This window comes from Urocitellus parryii, chromosome 6, assembly GCF_045843805.1.
Source record: "Urocitellus parryii isolate mUroPar1 chromosome 6, mUroPar1.hap1, whole genome shotgun sequence".
Classification (NCBI taxonomy): Eukaryota; Metazoa; Chordata; class Mammalia; order Rodentia; family Sciuridae; genus Urocitellus; species Urocitellus parryii.
The window spans coordinates 39,505,031-39,524,814 of record NC_135536.1 but is presented as its reverse complement, the minus strand read 5'-3'; the positions used below and the strand labels follow the sequence as shown (position 1 = coordinate 39,524,814).

General features: G+C 32.1%; 1 protein-coding gene across 1 annotated transcript in view; it reads left to right on the top strand.

The window, feature by feature from the left end:
• The first annotated feature begins 476 nt into the window (after positions 1–476).
• Positions 477–19,784, top strand: part of Nova1 (NOVA alternative splicing regulator 1) — a 132,492-nt gene continuing 113,184 nt past the window's right edge. The window contains exons 1-2 of the mRNA XM_026414185.2: positions 477–898; positions 2,605–2,748. Coding sequence (XP_026269970.1) covers positions 763–898; positions 2,605–2,748 — 280 coding nt within the window. The 5' untranslated portion in view covers positions 477–762. The remainder of the gene's footprint in view (positions 899–2,604; positions 2,749–19,784) is intronic.

Here is a 19,784-nt window from a genome sequence, read left to right as displayed (position 1 = left end):
CTGCTGAGAGGCAGGGACCGGAGCGCGAAGTGTGTGGGAGTCTACGAACTCAAGCCCTCTCTACCCTCCCCTCGCAGCCAGCCCCCTCCCTCCCGCCAGCTCCCCCCCCCCCCGCCCCACAAGCGGGAGAAATAATGAGCGAGACCGGGCGGCAGCGGCAGCAGCGCCGAGCAGCCCAGGCAACGGCAGAACCGCTCCGGCAGCGGCGGCGGCGGCAGCACCAGCAGCGGGAGCGAGCGCAGCGCTAGCGCGGCGCGGGGACCGCCGCGTTCCTTCCCGGCTCCTGCCCTCCTCCGCCGCTCGCTCCTCTCCTCTTCCACCTCCTTCCCCTCCTCCTGCTCATTCACTCTTTCCCTCACTCTCCCCTCCTCCTCGGCTTCTCCCCGCGCCCCGCCAGCCCTCGCGCTCTCCCACTCCCTCTGCCCGTCCTCCCCGCTCCCCTCCTCCCGCTCATTCACTCGCCCCTCTCCCTTCTCCACTCTCTCCCCCTCTCTCCTTTCTTCTCCTTCTTTCACCCTCCGTCTCTCACACCCCCTCCATTCCCCTGTCTCCTTTCTGACACTGCACTGCAGCTGCTCCTCAGCCCTGCCCCCTCCCCAGTGAGAACAAACCAGCAACATTGCTTTTTTTTCCTAAAGAGATTTCTATTGATCCGATTAAAAAAAAACCCAAACCTTAAGAAACCCCAAGCGCAAAAAAGAAAAGAAAAAGCCAAAACAAAAGGGAGAACCTTCTCCCGTAGCAGCGGCAGGAACTGCAAACATGATGGCGGCAGCTCCCATCCAGCAGAACGGGACCCACACTGGGGTTCCCATAGACCTGGACCCGCCGGACTCCCGGAAAAGGCCGCTGGAAGCCCCCCCTGAAGCCGGCAGCACCAAGAGGACCAATACGGGCGGTGGGTATCGCTTCCACCTCCCCGCCGGCCCCATCCCCCGCCGCCCGCCCTGCTTCCCTCCCTCCCGCCGCCCGCCCTCCCTCCCGCGGCCCGGACACCTCCAGCCGGAGCCCGGCGGCTCCCGCGCCCCCTCCCCTGCACCTGCCCCGAGCCTTGCCGTCCCCGACACATTTCCATTTCTGTGTTTATCATTCATCAAAATGGCGACCAGTTTTTCGGAATAGACCTATCTTTACATTTAATCGGTCTAGAAACTGACCATTTAAATATCCTAGACCTGGGCAATAGGGTCCGTTAAGGAGGAGGAGGATGACCCCCGAGTGAGGTGATGGCCGCTGGAAGATGCGCGCTGCATTTAACAGTCTGATAAAATAAATAAATAAATGGCACTTGGGTAGCGGATTGCGAATGATTGGGGCACCGGAGAGTTTTTCCTCTGTCCATCCCTTGCTTTGGGCTACAAGTAGTATGCAAAATCTTGATGAGTGCATGCCCTTACCGCACTTATATTGTCGGTACAAATATCTCATTGATTTGTCTTCAAGGGTGTGCATACGAGGGGGGTGTCTGGTACGGTGACTTGTTAGTTAACATCCTGCGCTTCCTTGGAAGATGAGTTATAACGGGACCGGTATCGCTTCTTCATTTGCACTGGAGTCATCTTAACAATGCACCCAATGCATCGAAGCAGAGGTGAATTTATCTCCAGCATATACATTAGAAACGGATGGGGGTCTTGTGAGTGGCACACCGCAAAATTTGGAATATTCATTCACATTAAAAACCTGGATTTACAGGGATATTTTGTATTTAAGATATGCTCAGGTTGGCGGAAATTAAAGTTTATGGAGTTGGTTTTATTTTCTAAAACATTGCATTTTTCTTTTTCTCCGTTCATCGATCCCCTCTCCGTTTTATGATTTTTGGAGGAGGAACAGTATCTCTTTGGTCACTTTCAACTGTATTTCATATAAATGACTCCTAAGCTTTTTAGTATTGGCAAAATTCTTCTTAAGGTTCTTTAATTAATGAGCTTAGGAGATCATAGTAGACTAAGAAGTGCTAAAGAAATACATCAGGATTAGTTAGATTTGTCAGTCCACCACATCGAGTTGTTTCCTGGCACTTACTGAAGGCTTGGAATATATCCTACAGTTTGGGTGGATTATTTGGAAGGGGAATGGTTGTTTTCCGTACTTTAAGTTGGATATAGGCAATGGCTAATTGTAGTTCTTATGTGTTTGCTAATGACAAACAAATTTAGCTCATCACTGTTTACAATTCTGTTTTTTTCTTCTTCTTCAATATGTTAAGTGAAGGTTTGTCATCTTATGAATCTTTGAAGTTTTGTTAAAGGGTCAGTCCCTTTCATTTTGCTATAGTAACCACAGATAGAATTGGAAGACTTCCATGTTTGGAATAACAACTGGAATTTAGTCATCAGTTCCTACAGTGCTACAAAATATTAGAACATGTTTAGATTTTAATTCCAAGTTTGAAAGTATAAATCCTACAAAATGGGAAACATTTTGTACATATTTTTTAGTGTAATTGGTTTATTTTTATTCTTTAAAAAATTTTAATACCCTTTTCCTACAGCTTTATGCCCAATATTTTAGTTGTTGTTTTTCTCTCCTGAGGGTGGAGTGGGGGTACAAAGTTTTTAAACATCATGTTAACCGAGTATATTTCTTTGCATTTTTCAGAAGACGGCCAGTATTTTCTAAAGGTTCTCATACCTAGTTATGCTGCTGGATCTATAATTGGGAAGGGAGGACAGACAATTGTTCAGTTGCAAAAAGAAACTGGAGCCACCATCAAGCTGTCTAAGTCCAAAGATTTTTACCCAGGTAGGTGCACTGGTGAAGAGATTGTTTGATCAATCTCCAAGGAAAGAAATAGAAAATCTACATGTGTTGTGTTGTCTTGAAAGAGTTTTTTAAACAATAGTAAAGACATATTGTTGTATATTGTGGAAGATTTTTCAGCATATTTACATTGTTGATTATGTCTTTTTCTATACTTGATATACTGTTTATGTGATTTAGACTAATTACAAGATTATTCTTTTGGATAGTTCTCAATGCTTCTTATTGGGGAAAAAAAACCCCTCAAAAATGGAAAGATAGAAACCTGGACAGCTGGCATCAGGAAATAGGGTTCTTCTGAAGTTTCAGACATCATTGTAATGACAATTAGTCTAGAGCAAATTCAGAAGAGAGGGGGTAGGGAGGCTTCTTAAAGAATGGACCATTTACTTCTGAATCCATTATGTACCTCTTTCTGCTTCATTGCTTTGTTTGTTGGCCTTGGATGAAGTAAAGAGGACAAGTGCTGCCTCTTCAGATTTTTAAAATATTTGGGTTTGATGTAAATGGTATAAGGAAATTTACTATATTATTATGCAAGAAGTAAAATAATGCTTTAAAATTTGTGTTTCTTAAAAGACATTTGATTAAAATATGTTAATAGTGTGATACACTAACCTACTAGAGTATGGCAAGTTTCTTAGGTGGTAATTTTGTGTTTGCCTTTTACTTTTGGGTTTTTTTTTTTCTTCTAAGTGTTATGCAGTTATATATATATATATATATATCTTTTTCTCTTCTATTTCTTTAAACAATTTTATTACTCAATATATGTTTTTTTAAGTTTGATGGAGAAATCTCCATAGTACAATAGCTACACTAGATAAAACATTACTAGCTGATTTGCTTTTACTTAGATCTAGCTTTCTGCCTTTTGGGAATTTATTTTACTTTATGGTTATAAAAATATTAAGTCAATGCTGAGGGGACTGATGCCGCTTATTTTTTTTCCTGTTGGAAAAGAAAAGCTGATTTGCTTTTAGTGATCTAATTCCGTAAGAGTTCTTTAATACAGCAAAGACATCTGGCATGAATATAAGCAGAACATTTGGAGGACTTCTTTTTGATAGCCAATCGTTTGGTGGTAGAAATGGACCATTATACCGGAGAAGAAGATTATTCAATGGTTGAAACTTTCATTTAGTTATATAAATTAAGTGTGGTATTTTTGGTAAACATTAAATTCATTAAGCTAAAGAGTAATCTGTTAAATATGCTGTCTCTCTAAAGTTTGTTTCCTATGAGTATAGTTTTGCAGTTGGCTTTCCATGTCTCTGAAACTTTCCTTATGCATTAGGAAAGTTTGCTAACATATTCACACTCATATGTTTAAAAGGTATATTATGGTAGAAAAAAATCAATGTGGAATTGTGAAAACCCTTACTTCAAATAAAAGCACTCAAAAGAGCTTGATTGCAGAATTAATAACGTGATAGTTCTAGGAAAAGAGCTGCAATGGTAAATTAAATTCACTGTCAATAGATGAAAATGAAAAAGCTTTTTTGCATTATACATGAGGTGGTATCAGATGTGCAGAGATGTTACAGAAAATTAGTGTTTATCAAAGATATTCCAAATAGTAAATTAAATGCCTTTCATTTGAATATAGTTTATTTTCAGTGGGTTGGAAAGGGTGCAATGAGAATTAGATCTTTTGTTTTTAGTCCACTTAGTTTTGCATTTTTTTCTTATTACATAGAAATTGCTTATTTTATTTATAGTTCTGAGGCATGTTATTTTTGTAAAGCAAGAGAATGTCCCTTGGAAAACAAAATGGAAATCTGGAATGCGATGAATAAAATTTTGTGAGTGTAGTGACGTAACCTGATCAAATGGGAGTTGAAATGTCAGATAAAAGAAGGCTTATTTTTTGCTTGTAACAGGTGGAAACCGATCACACCCTATGGAATCAATTTCAAGAATAAAATAAAGTCTTTAGTTTATAAGAAGCTTTAAGAATTCCGAGGATGTAGTATTAAAATGATTTCAGTTTATTACCTGTTTGGATAGATATATCTTTCTTCTACAGATAGACTTTAATTTTAATATTATTTCTGTTCACACTTGACCACAGCCTGTGCAATTATCTAAGGTCTTAGTATTCTGCAATATAATAGCATCTGAGCTTCTTTCAACTTGTGTTACTCAGATATACATATGGTATTCTTACTTTGCACATCTCAGATAAGCTAAATTATAAAGCTATGATTATTATAACCCAGATATAAGGAATTTCCTGTAGGATTATGCAAAAATTTGGAATTCCATTTTTGTGACTTTCAGATGTGTATGTGTATGTGTGTGTATATACATATATATATTTATGACTCATTCTATTAGAATGAATATGCTGAAGTTTATTTTGTGAAATTCTTTACTGTTTCTCCTTTGATAACATAGTATTTTTGGGAAAAAGCATATTTAAATTGTATAATTTAATGGTTTTGCTCAAAGTACCTAAATTTTGAAACCAAACATAATTGTGTTAGTTAAAATACTAATGTGGTTTTGAAAACTTTCTCCAGGATGTATAACACAGAATACAATAACACTTTGGGGATATTTAATAAATTTTAATTCAAATGATAGGTATAGTTTAAAAATTGTAGCCAATATAACCTCAAATTTGTTTTCCTTTTTTTCTTTTTTTAACCCTCTTAGGCTATGTCTTTAAAATCTTGAAAGCAACCCTGTGTTTTTGAGTCATATTTTTTAAAGTTTGGTTGAAATGAAGGAAACATTTTGTCCATTACTTGATATGATTTTAGAATTTGTACAGGTGTGTAGTGTATTGTATGCTTCGGTGTGTCACACATTAAATAAAAGTAATTGAGAAACTTGTATGATGAAGATCATAAAGTGCATTTTTTCAGTTACTATACACAGAAAAAAATGATCTGCAAGTAGATTTATTTTGCTTTTTGCTGTGCTGTGTAATTCATTTATCTATTTTAAAAAATCTAATCTTACAGAATACCAATTTATTACTGGTAGTTTAGAAATGTATCTTCTTTTTCTTACTTGATTGGAGAAACTTAACTTGATTTATTTGTATATTCGTTCATAACATGTTATATAAAGTTGCTTTGTAGTAAAAAGCAGCTTTCTCAATTTGGGGAATATATTACTGTATGCATTTTCAGAATGGCGATGGTTTTTTCTCTTTCTTCTTTTTCTTGGCGTCAAACATGATGAGTTTTCATTAATAAATAGATTTTATTTGTAAAAATTATTTAATGGATGGTCAAGTAGGTAATCGGAAAAACTTAATGAATATGTTATTAGTTGGGAATAATAAAGGATGTATAAAATAAACATTTTTATGTCTGCCTTAGATATTAAAACGTCATAGTGTACCTATTTTTGTTCTGTAAGAAGACATTGGAGATATTCATCGTATCAAACAAGAATCCTTCACTATAATAGTAGAATCTGTATGTATTTAAGACTTTTTTCACATTTGCATTCATAAAACTGGATTATATTTAACATAACTTATTTCCTTTTATAGTCTTAGGTTAAAATTTGAAATTGTTACTCCCAGATTCATTTTATCTTGTTTTAATCACTTTATCACCCAAGTCCAATTTGGGTGGCACTCCCCCAGTTTTTAAAATCATAAATCATTTATCTATTACATTTTTTAAAATTATGAAAAAGCAGAATGTAAGGGAAATTTTCTTTCAGTTAAGGAAATGGCCCACACTATTTTTATTTTGACATGGGGGAAATTCAGCGGTCAATTTAACCTTTAGGATTGACATTTCATAAAAAATGCTTATTTCCTGAAAATCAGAGAGCATAAAATTGAAAACTTATCACTTTTGTTTACATTGTTGAAGGAAAAGTATTATAATATTGGTAATACAATTTTAATACTTTTCTTACAGCTTCTAAAAGTTGGAGTCCATACTTTTTTCTTAGATGCAGATCATGTTAAACCTTTATTGGTACATATTTTAAGACAAATTTAATACTTAAATCAAATTGTAATAAGTAGAGAAAATTAAATATTTTTATTTTTAGCCTTGTTGTGTGGGATTTAATAGGATAATTATCATTATCCTGAACTATACCTTTGATTCTAGTATGATCAGATTTGCTGTCAAAAAGTGTTTTTTCTTAAATCTTAAAGTTGTAATGTTTTTATTTGACATAGTGTCTGTTCTTATGTGTTACTTTACATTTTGCCTACATCCTTAGTTGAAGGAGAAACATAATCTTTTACCTAAGGTATTAGTATCACTTGAAATTTTGTTGTATTTTAATTTTTAATTAATTGCTAATCCTCTATATTTTATACAGTAAGATTTCTTAACATATATAGAAGCATTACTGGCATAGCACAACCTATTCACGTTGCAGTTTCTGAAGGATGTAATTTTTATATTTATCTCATGAATGCAAAATGCATGTGATTTTGAGAAAGATGAATTAGCATAAAAATCTTAACTATTCATTTTATTCAATTCTTATTTATTTCATTCTGACATTATATCTTATGTCATTGATTTAGCAAGTTATTGAAGATAATTAATCGACAGTGTTGATGTTTTCATGAAATATATAGCACAATGGTACTTAGAAATTCGCTATTCAAATCCTGGGTTTCGGAAAAATAACCCATTTAAAATTTGTGACATTGTAAGGAAGTAATGCAACAACATTGACTTGCAAATATTGCCCCAGAGGATTTTAGGAATTGTGAGCAGAGTTGTTGAAATAGTTCACCATTTACATTTTGAAGATACTACACCAAGAGGACAAACGATCTATGTCTTAGAAATGGTAATAGTATGTGGTATCACTAGGAACTTGACCAAAAAACAATTTATCAAAACACGTGTATATTTTATGATTGTTTTATTTTGTTTTACTCTAGCCTAAGATTATTAATTTTTAATAAAGTTTTATTTAATGAGACAAATTATATTTATTGAACACATTTTATGCCACCTGTTAACTAAAATTTGGCACCTAATAAACATTTTTTAAATCACAGAGTTTAGTTTTAATTGTTTCCAATTTACTAGAGCTGTTTTAAAGTACAACTCTTATGAGCAAGCACAGCTTTTTAAAATAAAACTGGGGGGACGGGTGGTGGGAGATTTGTGCTTGATTGCCATCTCATTTCCATCTTTGGATACTGCTCTAGCATAAAGTTAAACAACATCTGCAGAGATCTGACTGACAAACATCTCTCTGGGACTCATCATTGCAGCCTGTAGCAGGTGCATTCAGCTTTGCAGTCTTTTCCAAAAAGAGGTTAGTTTGTTCTAACATTTATCTGTAGACCTGTGGGAGCAAGTGACTAGAGAGAAGAGGTTGGTTGTCACTTGTCCAGTGCTGGAATACTACAGGTAATTGGAATGGACTGGTGGGAACTGCAGCAGTGTGTGTCTCACATTGCACTGCAGCTGCTATGGAGCTTAATTAACCTGACCCTCAGAGACTGAAGTGTCATGGTATAAAACTCAACATGCAAGAAGTGAAGTAATACTTTTCAATACTCTGATGCTTGGGTTGGTTAGGTTTCCTTTTTCTGTATCTTATTCTTTAAAGATACAGCATTAGCTTTTTCCAGTTTTTAATATGGGAATATTTGCAACTAAAATGATTTTCTATGATAGAATGTACATAAGAAAAAGATGGGAGCATTAGAAATACAAGCAAAAGAACAATAATCATAAGTGAAAAACATTTAAATTTCCCTATTCTTCAAATATACTTTTAAAACATAAATGAGTAGAAATCAGTGAAAATAATTTGTAGTTATTTTAAAAGTTATTATCTTATGTTAACATTTCCTTATTTATTTTAATAGGCAATATAACCCATATAAAATTAATTGATATCTTTTTGGAATTTGGGGGGCTTTGGCAAGTAAACTTTAGAGTGTTCTGAAATGTTCCAATAAACAAGGCAGGTATAGCATGTTGAAGAAATTTTTAAGATGTTTGAATTTAATTAAGAATGCTTCTGAGGTTGTTATTTACCAAATTTTAATGCAAGTAAATAAAAGAGTCAAAAACTCCTAGAAAATTAGTCTGTTATTTATTCCTGTTGTTTTTTAATTCTTTAATCTGTTTGAAACATTTACTTAATCATGATACCTGTAGAAGTTTTTTGTATGTTCTGATAGTATTCCCAATAAATATAGGTGTCTCATCATAGTCCTGTTTATTAACTGGCCCTTGAATGGAAAACAATTCCTAATTTAAAAATCTCAAAATTAAATCTGGCAAGGTACTATACTATTTTAAAATCATTTAGAAGGCAAAAACATTTGGAGTCTCTATGAAGCAGTTTATTGTTTTGACCTTTTGTTAGCTTTACTAATTTGTGTTTTTTTGATATCTATTGAGTATTCCTTTTCAGATACACAAAAGTAATCAAATTTTGGAGCCTGCATAGTTTTTTTTTTCTAATTTTTTGTAACCTATATATTTTTCCTGAAGTAATTTTTACCTATGTTGATAATAACAATTTGATTCTGAAGATGCTGGCTTATAAGAAAATAATACCTGTTTTAATTTGAATAGCAGTAGTTTGTACTTCATTGGTATTTATAGTGATTCATACAAAAAAGATTAAAATAATCTTTTGGAGAGGTCAAGAGAATCATTTTCACAATTTTGAACATGTATTATTTCATTTTTTAGTGAAGAAATTTTTTATTTTTTGACATCATAAAGTGTTGTTTTCTTGTCAATTCTTAATATGAAAGTAATACCTTGAAATTTCACATATGAATTTCAGTATAGTTTTAAAAGTTGACATGGCAAAAGAATAAACATTTTAAGACTACAAAGTTAAATAAAGAATGTTATGCATGTTGATAAACTCTCTGAGAGATTTTTAATGTTTGTGAAGTTTCAAACCATTTTCACACCACTATATGGATATCCTTTTCCATGACAAATCTTGATCATGAAAAAAGATAGTCTTCACTCTATCATTGATCTTTTGCTGCTTCCTGTAGGGCCTGTCATAGCATTGTTGACAGGACCAGATGAAATATGAAATCATTATCTTGAGGATTTTTAACAGCAAAATGATTCAGGTAAGGTTATTTGGTGGGAGGAAAAAAAGAGAAAAAATCCACTTTTAAATTAATTTTATTTAATATGTACTTAAAATTAATGTTGTTTTTATTCTTAGATTTGTGTTAAATTTTACTGATGTTCAGTATACTGGTCATTTTCAATGAATTTTATTCTGAACTCAGTAATTTAAAAATTTTATAAAGTAATATTTTTATTTTCTTTATGAAACTAAGCGTACTTTTTGAAGTTTTGAGCAACAACTTTTCTTTCCATTTTAAATATTTTTGAGAGTATACATTGGAGATCCCATAATTCTCACAGGATGAATTTTCACAGAATGAGTTCAGCAACTGTGATCTGAAGTCCTGCATTCTTCTAGAATGTAATAAATGCCAATTCCACTTCATTTAGTTTTCAGAAATCATTGTGATTTTAAGATTGTCTCTTCATTTAAATTGTTATTAATTTTTTTGCTCCAGGGTTAGACTGGGAATCACTATTTTTAGATTCAGTAATTTGGGGGGAAGGATGGAAAAGAAGGGATGGTACACTTATTTCAATAACGAATAGGAATGAGTAGAATACGTGTTTTTGTTTTCAACTTATTTTGTGTAGTTAAATATTTTAGCAGAACTGTAGTTTTAAAATTTTGATCATTTTCATTCTTGAAATACTTATTATTTAAGGGATTAGTTAGTGGAAGGAAATGAGCTCTTGGAGAGCTCATTCACATACTTAAATCTAAAATTATATGACTTTTGTTTTTATTTTTTATGCAACTACTTTATGTATCTTTACAAATTCATGAAAATAAAAGAAAAAGGTTTTATTGCTTAGTGTGAAGTTTGTCTGGAAGCTTTTTTCTTGTTAAATGTTCTGTGTATTTATCACTTGCTTCACATAAGCCCGGGTATATGCAGCTATTTGGTCATTGTTAGGATCATTGCAGAGCATCTTCATTAAAGAAATATAGGCCACCTCTATTCTGAGAAGTTGTGTTTTTGTCTTTAATTTTTTATATTAGATGGCATCTTTGTAGAAAATGACACCACCAAGGAATTACTAAGAAGATTTATGTTTAAAGGATCTGGGGTTTTGATAGAATTGTGGAACTATGTAGATATGGTCTCCTTAGAACCTTTATTTAACAGTTGAGAAAACCAAGACAACAGGAGTTTAAGTGATTTATGCAAGGCTTTTCTATGATCAATAATTATCCTGTAACTTCTAAGTGTTTTCTGAATTGGGGGTACAATTGTAGTTGGAACTTCATTCTCTTTTTGCTCTACTCTTTCCCTACCTCCTTTTTATATATGATTCTGAGGAAATAAGTTTGTTGTTCTTCTCTCCCTCTCCTTCACCAATATTAAAATGAGTGCATCCTTGTTTTTAGACCAAGCTGAAATCCTGGTAGTAATTTAAAATTATTATTACGAAGGACCAAAGATAGAGTACTTTTGTTTTTTTCTACATATTAAAACAAAGAAAGAAAACAAAGAAAATAAGAAGGATATAATTGATTATATTGCTTGGAATGTATGGCCTGGTCATTTTCTATTTACTTATGATTATTCTGATTGAACATGGAGATGTTTTGGGGGTGATTTGATTTCTGTAGCTAAAAAAAAAAGTATAGATTTTCTAAGTCAAATTTTTCTTTCAAGGATTATTTCCAGAATATATGTATTTTTTGTTTTTATTACTTTTATAAAAATTTCCCTATGTGTTGCATATTTGGCTAGGTATTCATAAGAGTTGGTTTATAAAGGACAAAATACTATAATAAAAGAGGATACAACAAATTTTTAGGCAACAGAAGTAAAAATATGATTATATTATATAATAATTAGTAATTTAAAAGCAATTCTGTTTTCTCTTTTGTTCATCCTATTAAATTGGTCCACTTCTCAGTTAATTAGAATTCTGATATTGTTTTAAAGTAGGCTTTAGAACTACTTTAAAAACATCATTATAAAAATACTTAGTGTTATTTGGAAGACTTTTCTTTCCTACAGCTTTAAATTAAAATAATTTTTCTTTAGTGATGAGACTTTGTTCACATCAGTTGATTAATTGGATTGAGGTCTATTGGTATAGGGAGTTATTGTCATCATTCCTTGCCTGCTGTTATATTTACGTAGTACATACTAGTGTTTTAGTTATAGGTGGCTCTGGAAATTTAGATGACTGTATCAGTGAGTGAATGCTTTTGAGGTTTTTTTTTATGTGAAGTGATTGTATAATATCAATATAGTGTATGTAGAAAGCAATTCTTTAGTTTTTAATTTTATTTCTAATTTAGTTCAGTGATATGTGTATATTTTTTGATGGGTGAAACAGTGAGTTCAGAGGTTCAAATAAACAATAAATACATTTGATAGGTAAGACAGGGATTAACCAGATTTTAAGGAAGAAGAGTGGAGTTATGATCAAGTAATTTTGCTTTAAAATTAGCACGTTTTCCCAAGTGAAGAAAACTGAAAGCCAGTATAATGAGTAGTACTCAAAAGACACCTCTAAAATGAAAACCATGTTTAAGATATTCTTCTTAAGCAACATGAACTTAATCAAAACTCAGTTATTGATAAAGTCATTAAAAGTAACTTTATTGCAAGATTTTACAGCTGTATCACATCATAGTTTAAAATATTGACACATTGTCACATGTGTAGTAAGGAACAGATATCACTAATGATTTTCTTGAGATACCTTGAAAATCAAACTTTATTAACCACTAAATTAAAGTGGCTTTATTAAAAGCATTATTATTAATTTTTTTTTGTAATTCAATATGTTCTTCCTCACCTATAGTGGGGAAATTGACATGTAACTTTGTGGGAGGAAGTTACATTGTCAATTTTAGAAGCTGGGCAAATTAATTTTTGCATCAACCAGAAAAAAATACCATCCCATATTAGAGTAGAACTTACTTGCTTAGAATTTGACTTATTGAAATATTAAAATGTTAGTATAAATTAGTTTATTTGAAGTTTATGATATGTCATAGTCTTTTTTTTTAGAGAGAGAGTGAGAGAGGAGAGAGAGAGAGAGAGAGAGAGAGAGAGAGAGAGAGAGAGAGAGAGAGAAAGAGAATTTTTAATATTTATTTTTTAGTTCTCGGCGGACACAACATCTTTGTTGGTATGTGGTGCTGAGGATGGAACCCAGGCCGCACGCATGCCGGGTGAGGCGCTACCGCTTGAGCCACATCCCCAGCCCCCATAGTCTTTTTTTTTTTAGAGAGAATTTTTTTAATATTTATTTTTTAGGTTTCGGTGGACACAACATCTTTATTTTATTTTTATGTGGTGCTGAGGATCGAACCCAGCGCCCCGCGCATGACTGGAGAGCGTGCTACTGCTTGAGCCTCATCCCCAGCCCAATGTCATAGTCTTTTAATAGTTTGTAAACATTTAAAATTTAAGGTGAGAGATGATATATTAGTGCTTTTCTTGTATTAATACATTGTCTGATTTCTGCCAGAATAATCCAATGAAACACCTAATATTTAATATGCCTCATGTTTAGACTCCCACAGTTTTATACATTTATTAAAACTTTATTTTTAATATAGTAGATTAAAATAGCTATATCAAAGTATTTCTTTACCTGATTACTTCTCCTTTCCTTCTCTCCTAAACACCATGCCCAGATTTTAAAAGTTTGATGGACATTTGTGTGCTCTTTAACTTTAGGATTAAGTACAGAATGACCAGAAAATCTTACTATCAACCAGTGGAACACACAAAAAAAATGAATGACTAATTATAATAAAGTTTGATAACTATGTAATGAGAGAATTATATCTAGAAGTTGAAATTACTTCTATCAGTGGTAAGGTCTTAGAAGGAGAAGTTACACTTCAAAGAAGACTTCAAAGAGGAGCTGTTAGGGTTTTGAAGGTTGAATTTTAATTTGCTTGGTAGACAAGGGGAGAAGGCAATTTGAAGCACAGAGACAGAAAATATAGTGACATGGAGATCTGAAAAACATTCTGATAAATTTAGGATTCCAAAAGTAGTTTGGTATTTCTTGTATAAATGTGAATATTGCCATGTGTTGGGGTGAAGGATAGTGGAGAAGCCCTACAGATATTTGAACTGACAAGAGACAATGTATTACATGGATGAAAAAGAAAATAATCCCCCTTGAAAAATATGCATCTTGGAAGGATTTATTAGCAAGAATTATTTAAAAAATACATCTTTTTGTGTATCAAATGACTGAGTGGTACTGCAATTAAAATATATGTATCTGTGTAAATGTGCATGATGATACTTGTACTCTGGAGGATTACCCCAGTTGTCTGAAAGCAGATTGCGTATTAGATTGAAGAGTTTGCCTTTATGTTTAGGAAATACAAGTAGAATCAAGAATAATTTATTTGGAAGGGAAAATACATATATAAAGGTGAGGCAACTGGCAATACAGAAACATGAGTTATGTATAATTAAGCAATTAATGTGCTCAATGTGGAAGGTAAAAAAAATGGTGTACTTGGTGAAGGGCAGATGTCAGTGAAGAATATTTTGTTGTATGCAAGAAGGTTTTCTGAAGAAATCTGTATTTGATTTGTTTATGTTTACATACACTGTTGTACTCTGTGCGTGTACATTTACTAATTTGAATGGTTTCTATAACTAGTTTGCTTTGGATTCATAGCATTTTAAGATCATGTACCCAATAAACGTTTCCTTGCTTCTTGGGTTCTTTGAATACATAGGATTTTCTACCTTTCTTGGCACATGAAAAGATACATTTTAAATTTGACTAAAATAAGTGTTTTTTATTTTTATTTTTTCCTGTGTGTGTGGGTGGGGGAGAATGAGAGAGATAGAGAGATAGAGAGAGAGAGAGAGAGAGAGAGAGAGAGAATGAGTTAATGTATGAATTTAATGCCATATACTAAAGCTATAGTATATTTAGAAACATTAATGTGTTTCAGTGAAATTGAAAATAAAAAGTTATTCATTTGTAGTGGATTCTCTGTTATGCAATTAATTTTGTTTAGAAGTTTGGTTGATTATTGAGATTAGCAGGATTTTCTATTATTGATAAATATTTTACAAAAGCATCAATCTTAATTGATATTCATCACATTCTGATGAATTAAAAAATGACTGAAAAAATATGGCACTGCTTTTCCATTTAGAAAATGAGATTAAAAATCTATCTAACATTTTATACTGATTTGTGAAATTATTGGCTACTTGTGTAGAGAAACATTAAAAAATTGAACAGCTGAAGTGACATTAAGCACCAGATGGGGATTTAAAATAAAAATACTCAGTGTGTAATCTTTATTTAAGTGCTATTCATAATTTAGTAATACCAGTGGTATAACTCAAGGTTGAATTAAATATAAAAAGAAAGCATTAAAAAAGTCACATTGTCTTTGATATTCATATTATGATATGATTTCATGACTGGCTTTTAAAGTGATAAATAAGGTAAGGACTCTGCATTTTTTTGTGGAGCAAATACAGTTGTCTTTGACAGAAATTTTGATGAAATTTTTAGATTTATGTTGTTTTAAAATAACATTTATATTTAACATTTTAAAATAAATTCTGTACTTAACATTTCATTTCATATTTAAATGACTTTGCAACTGAAAATTTCCAGACATGTTTTCTTTATGGTAATATTTTAAACTCATTCTTCTGATATGTATACCTCCATTTAAGGAAGAGTATGGTCCTCTCAAATATTTATCATGTTTTTAGCTGCACTGGTGTATTTGACATCTTGTTTAAAGACTAAAATGGCTCTGCATATGAAAACACAAACTGTGGTAATGATTTTGATATGCTATATGTGGCAGGTAAGGTTGGCATATTTCTCAAATGTCATGCTTAATGTACTGTATTACTAGGTAGGATTCATAATTTTACAGTGGAAGTTTGCTACTTTTATTATGTAGTTGCCTGATGGTGGGCTTATAATTCTTATAGACCTTTTGCTTTATTCCTTCTTGTTTCAAAATTTTGTAAAAATCTTTTTGCTACTTAAATTATCTGTGTGGTTCTCTCTTAGTTACTAAGTTTTTATTATTTAAACTTGGTTACAATTAACAAGAATTAAAAAATTGACAGATTTATGAATAGTAGCTACATAAAATATATGTTCATATACTGCATTTTTGTTAAGGAATAATAATGCTTATATATTTGGCATGGTCAAAATGGTTTAATAAAGTAATTAAGAGTTGAAAACAATATTTTTATTTTTAGAACAAGTAGATATGTTGGTAAGAAAAGGTTTGATGTTCTATGGGGTCTTTGCAGAAAAGATAATTAGTAAACTAAAATAAATATTGCCCTTTTATGACAAAAATGTTTAACTTTGAATTCATAGGCTAGCTTTCTTCCACATAATGTTCATATTTGGATATTAAAAATATTATTTTTTCAAAGGTTTTTACTGAAGGCCCTTCAAATCATTCAGCAGATTACATTAAAATTAAGTAGAAACTGTGATATGATGGTAATAAATAATTTTAAAAATTTAAAGGAACATTCTGACTACTTAACATATTCAGAATAAATACAATTCTGTTTGAGGAAAAATTTGAAGAAATTTTGGGTTTGGGAAGTGTTTCACACAATAATTACCTAAATTCAATGTCTTTGGTAAATTCTGCCTTTTAAAGAGCCTACGCAATTTCTTACGTTTGCTTTTAATCTGTCTCTATCAGTTGCTTATCAATGATAGCTTAATGAGATTTTACATTTCTATCACTTATTTCTTAAAATATCACTGTAGGTAGGAATTTTATCTCCATTTTATAGATGAGTAAAATAAGAGAGAAGGTAAAAATGATTTGCAATATGTCAAGTTAATAATGACCTTGCTTACTGTTCTATGTAACTTTTATAAGATTACTTATAAAGTTGTTTGGAAATGCAGTATTCAGATTTAGGCAAATTTCACCAAACTGCCATATTTTTTCATTATTAAGAGGTAATCAGGTATCTTTGATGGGTTGAAAACTTTTTCTTTATTCATGTAGAAATCCTGGAAATTAAAAATCTGCTATTGGAAAATAATTAACATCAAAAGCAAAACTGATAATTAATAAAAACAGATAAAAACAAATTTTCTTCTGACCAGTTTTGTGTACACATAGAACCTAGTCATGTATTCTGGTGTCTTCATATTGAAATTAGAATTTCTAAGATAGTTTGAAATTTACATGAAATAATCCACTTGTTCTTAACTTAGCCCTGTAAGGTATGTTTTTTTTTTTAATTTGAAAATTACCTATAGCCACTAATCTAGAAATTTATTGAATTAATAGACTTAGGGTTAGACAGGTCTAGTCAAATTACTGTGGTATAATCAAATCACTATGCTAGTAGTCACTATAACATAAATTTTTATTTTTTGGGTATAATATAGTAGAATTTGTTAAGGAATTACTACATCTTTTCAACATATCTTGATGCCTTCTGTGGTGGAAGTAAGATTGAATAGAAGAGAACATAAAATATCAGGCCAGGGTTTGAATCTGAGCTTTGCTACTTGCTATCTGTGTGACTTCAGTCAATCTTTTACTCATCATAGACCTTGTTTTTCTTACTTTTTTAATGGTGTGTCAATACTTCTCTCATAGTTGTAAGAGTTTGGTCTAGATACCAAAATATGGTAACATGTAAAAGCATATCATATAATATCTGGCATTAGGTAGCCATTTTATGGCATCTCTTTTCACCTAGGGGCAGAAATTTTTAATTTTAAAGCATAGCAAAATAGTCTCAAGTGAAGCATATGAGTCTATTTGTGTTATATTTATTGAAAATTAATTTAATTCAGGACCCGTTTTCCTCTTCATCTTTGTACATGTAAATACCAAACTTTGAAATTACTAATGAGCTTTGATAGGAGTTTTGTAGCAATAAATCAAGTGGCATGTAGTGTGTTGAATACTGATATCTCATGATCTTTTTCAATGAACTAAATCTTCTGAAAAATATTTCCATATTAGTAAAAAAGAAAAATCATAATATACTAAATGACAAAGCCATTCATTAACCATTATAAGCAATAACTCATAAGACTTGTTGTTCAGCATTTTTTCTAAGCTTTGAAAAATAAAAAAAAAACAATTTTTTATGGCAAGGTTTTTAACATTGTAATTCATGTTCTTGCAACTTCCACAAGAAAGCCCTGTAATTTTAATGGTGTAATTCTACATAGGAATTTTTTAGGGGCCATAGTTTAAAATTAGATATTTTGTGCCTATTAAATATTTATGATTCATCTAATACTATAGGAATAATAATTATATTTGCTTTTCTTTTTTGTTACTGTGGTGTGGTGGATAATAAACATCATAAGATCATACTGATTCTTGAGTTGCTAAAGGTAAAAAATAATACCTTAGTGAATATCTCATAGTATAAATTTGATTTACTCTTAGAATTTTATGCTTTGAATATATAAACATACTAGATAATATAGGAAAAATATGAAAATATTTGCTAAAAGCTATTTAAATCCAGAATGATTAAATATTTTAGGTCTAAGTTTTAGAACAATAATATATGTATTCTAAGATACTTGGAATCTGTAGGTTTGGTGAGAGTAAAATCTGATTGAAATCAGAGTATTATTGAAGTGTTGGCAGGTTTTACAATAGCAATTTATATTACTCTGGGTTACAGATGACTAATTGTGGTATCTATTTATGTTAGGATATGGCTTTAGGACATAGAGAAATTCAGGATAGGCTGTGAATAATGACAATAATCCAACATTTCTTTTCACTTGCAGTGTTTTTACTTTTCTTTGGAAATAAGGTTATATAACATTTTATTAATTCTCAAATAACCTCAGCTATCCTCATTGATGATCTTATTTCCTATTTCACTTAGAAAATAAGAGTAACTAAATTTTATAAGCTACTGACAGCAGATGTAACCTCCTAAGGATATCAGTGTCTGTACATGTTCTTATTCTGATAAACTGTTTCTTGCCTACCAAAGGCCAATTTCTACTTTTATTCTACATTCAGTTGTGTCTCTTACCTACTTCCACATCTTCTTTTGATAATCCTATTTTTTTCGCATTATCAAATTTCTTACTCTGGTTGATATTTTTTGCAATCTGTAAACATGCTATCAACCTTTTTTTTTTAAGGGTATTTTTCTTTTTCCCACTTTCTGTTCCATTTACTATGCCATTAACAGTGAATGCTTCAGAATAATTGTAAACACTTATTCTGTTTCCAATTTCTGCCTACTCATTTCTCTTTGGAAGGCATTTCAGTTAGAATTTTGACCCCATTCTTCCAGTAAAACTGCTCTGGTTAAAGTGACTGATAACTGCCATAATTCTAATTCAGGCCTCATCTTTTTATCACAGACAGCAGCTTTTGACATAGTGATTGCTGCCACTTTTTTATTTTGCTTCCATCACATCTATGCCTTGCTGGTTATAGCCTCAGGTTTCCTTTGCTGGATTCTTATTATTTTTCTGAGTTCAGTCAGTTGGGGACCATTGTCTTTTTTCTGTCCATACATATTGTCTTAGTGATCGTACCAAGTACCATGGCTTTAAAATAACCATCTGTTCTTTAACAACTGCCAAATGTTTGTATCCATTCTGAGCTCTTTTAGCTGCCTACATTATTATACTGGTGTGTCTAATACATATGTTAGAATTAAATATGATTTTACTACTCTGATCTTTCAGTCTCCCAGGTCAACATCTCCCACAGTATCCTATATCTCATTTGCTGCTTCATCCTTTCAATTTGTAAGACCTTAAGTTTTGGTTTTCTTTCTGTTAAACTCCACATATAATCTATTGTAATTCTCGTTATATTAAAAATATTTACCCAATAGCCAAGCCCAAAGCAGATATTAAATATAAAAGCAAATATTGCAAAAATGCATTCTTCTTTGTTTGACCAAAGATGTCGTTGGCTGTGAATTCATTGTTAAAACTCATCCTGATAAATTGCAGAAA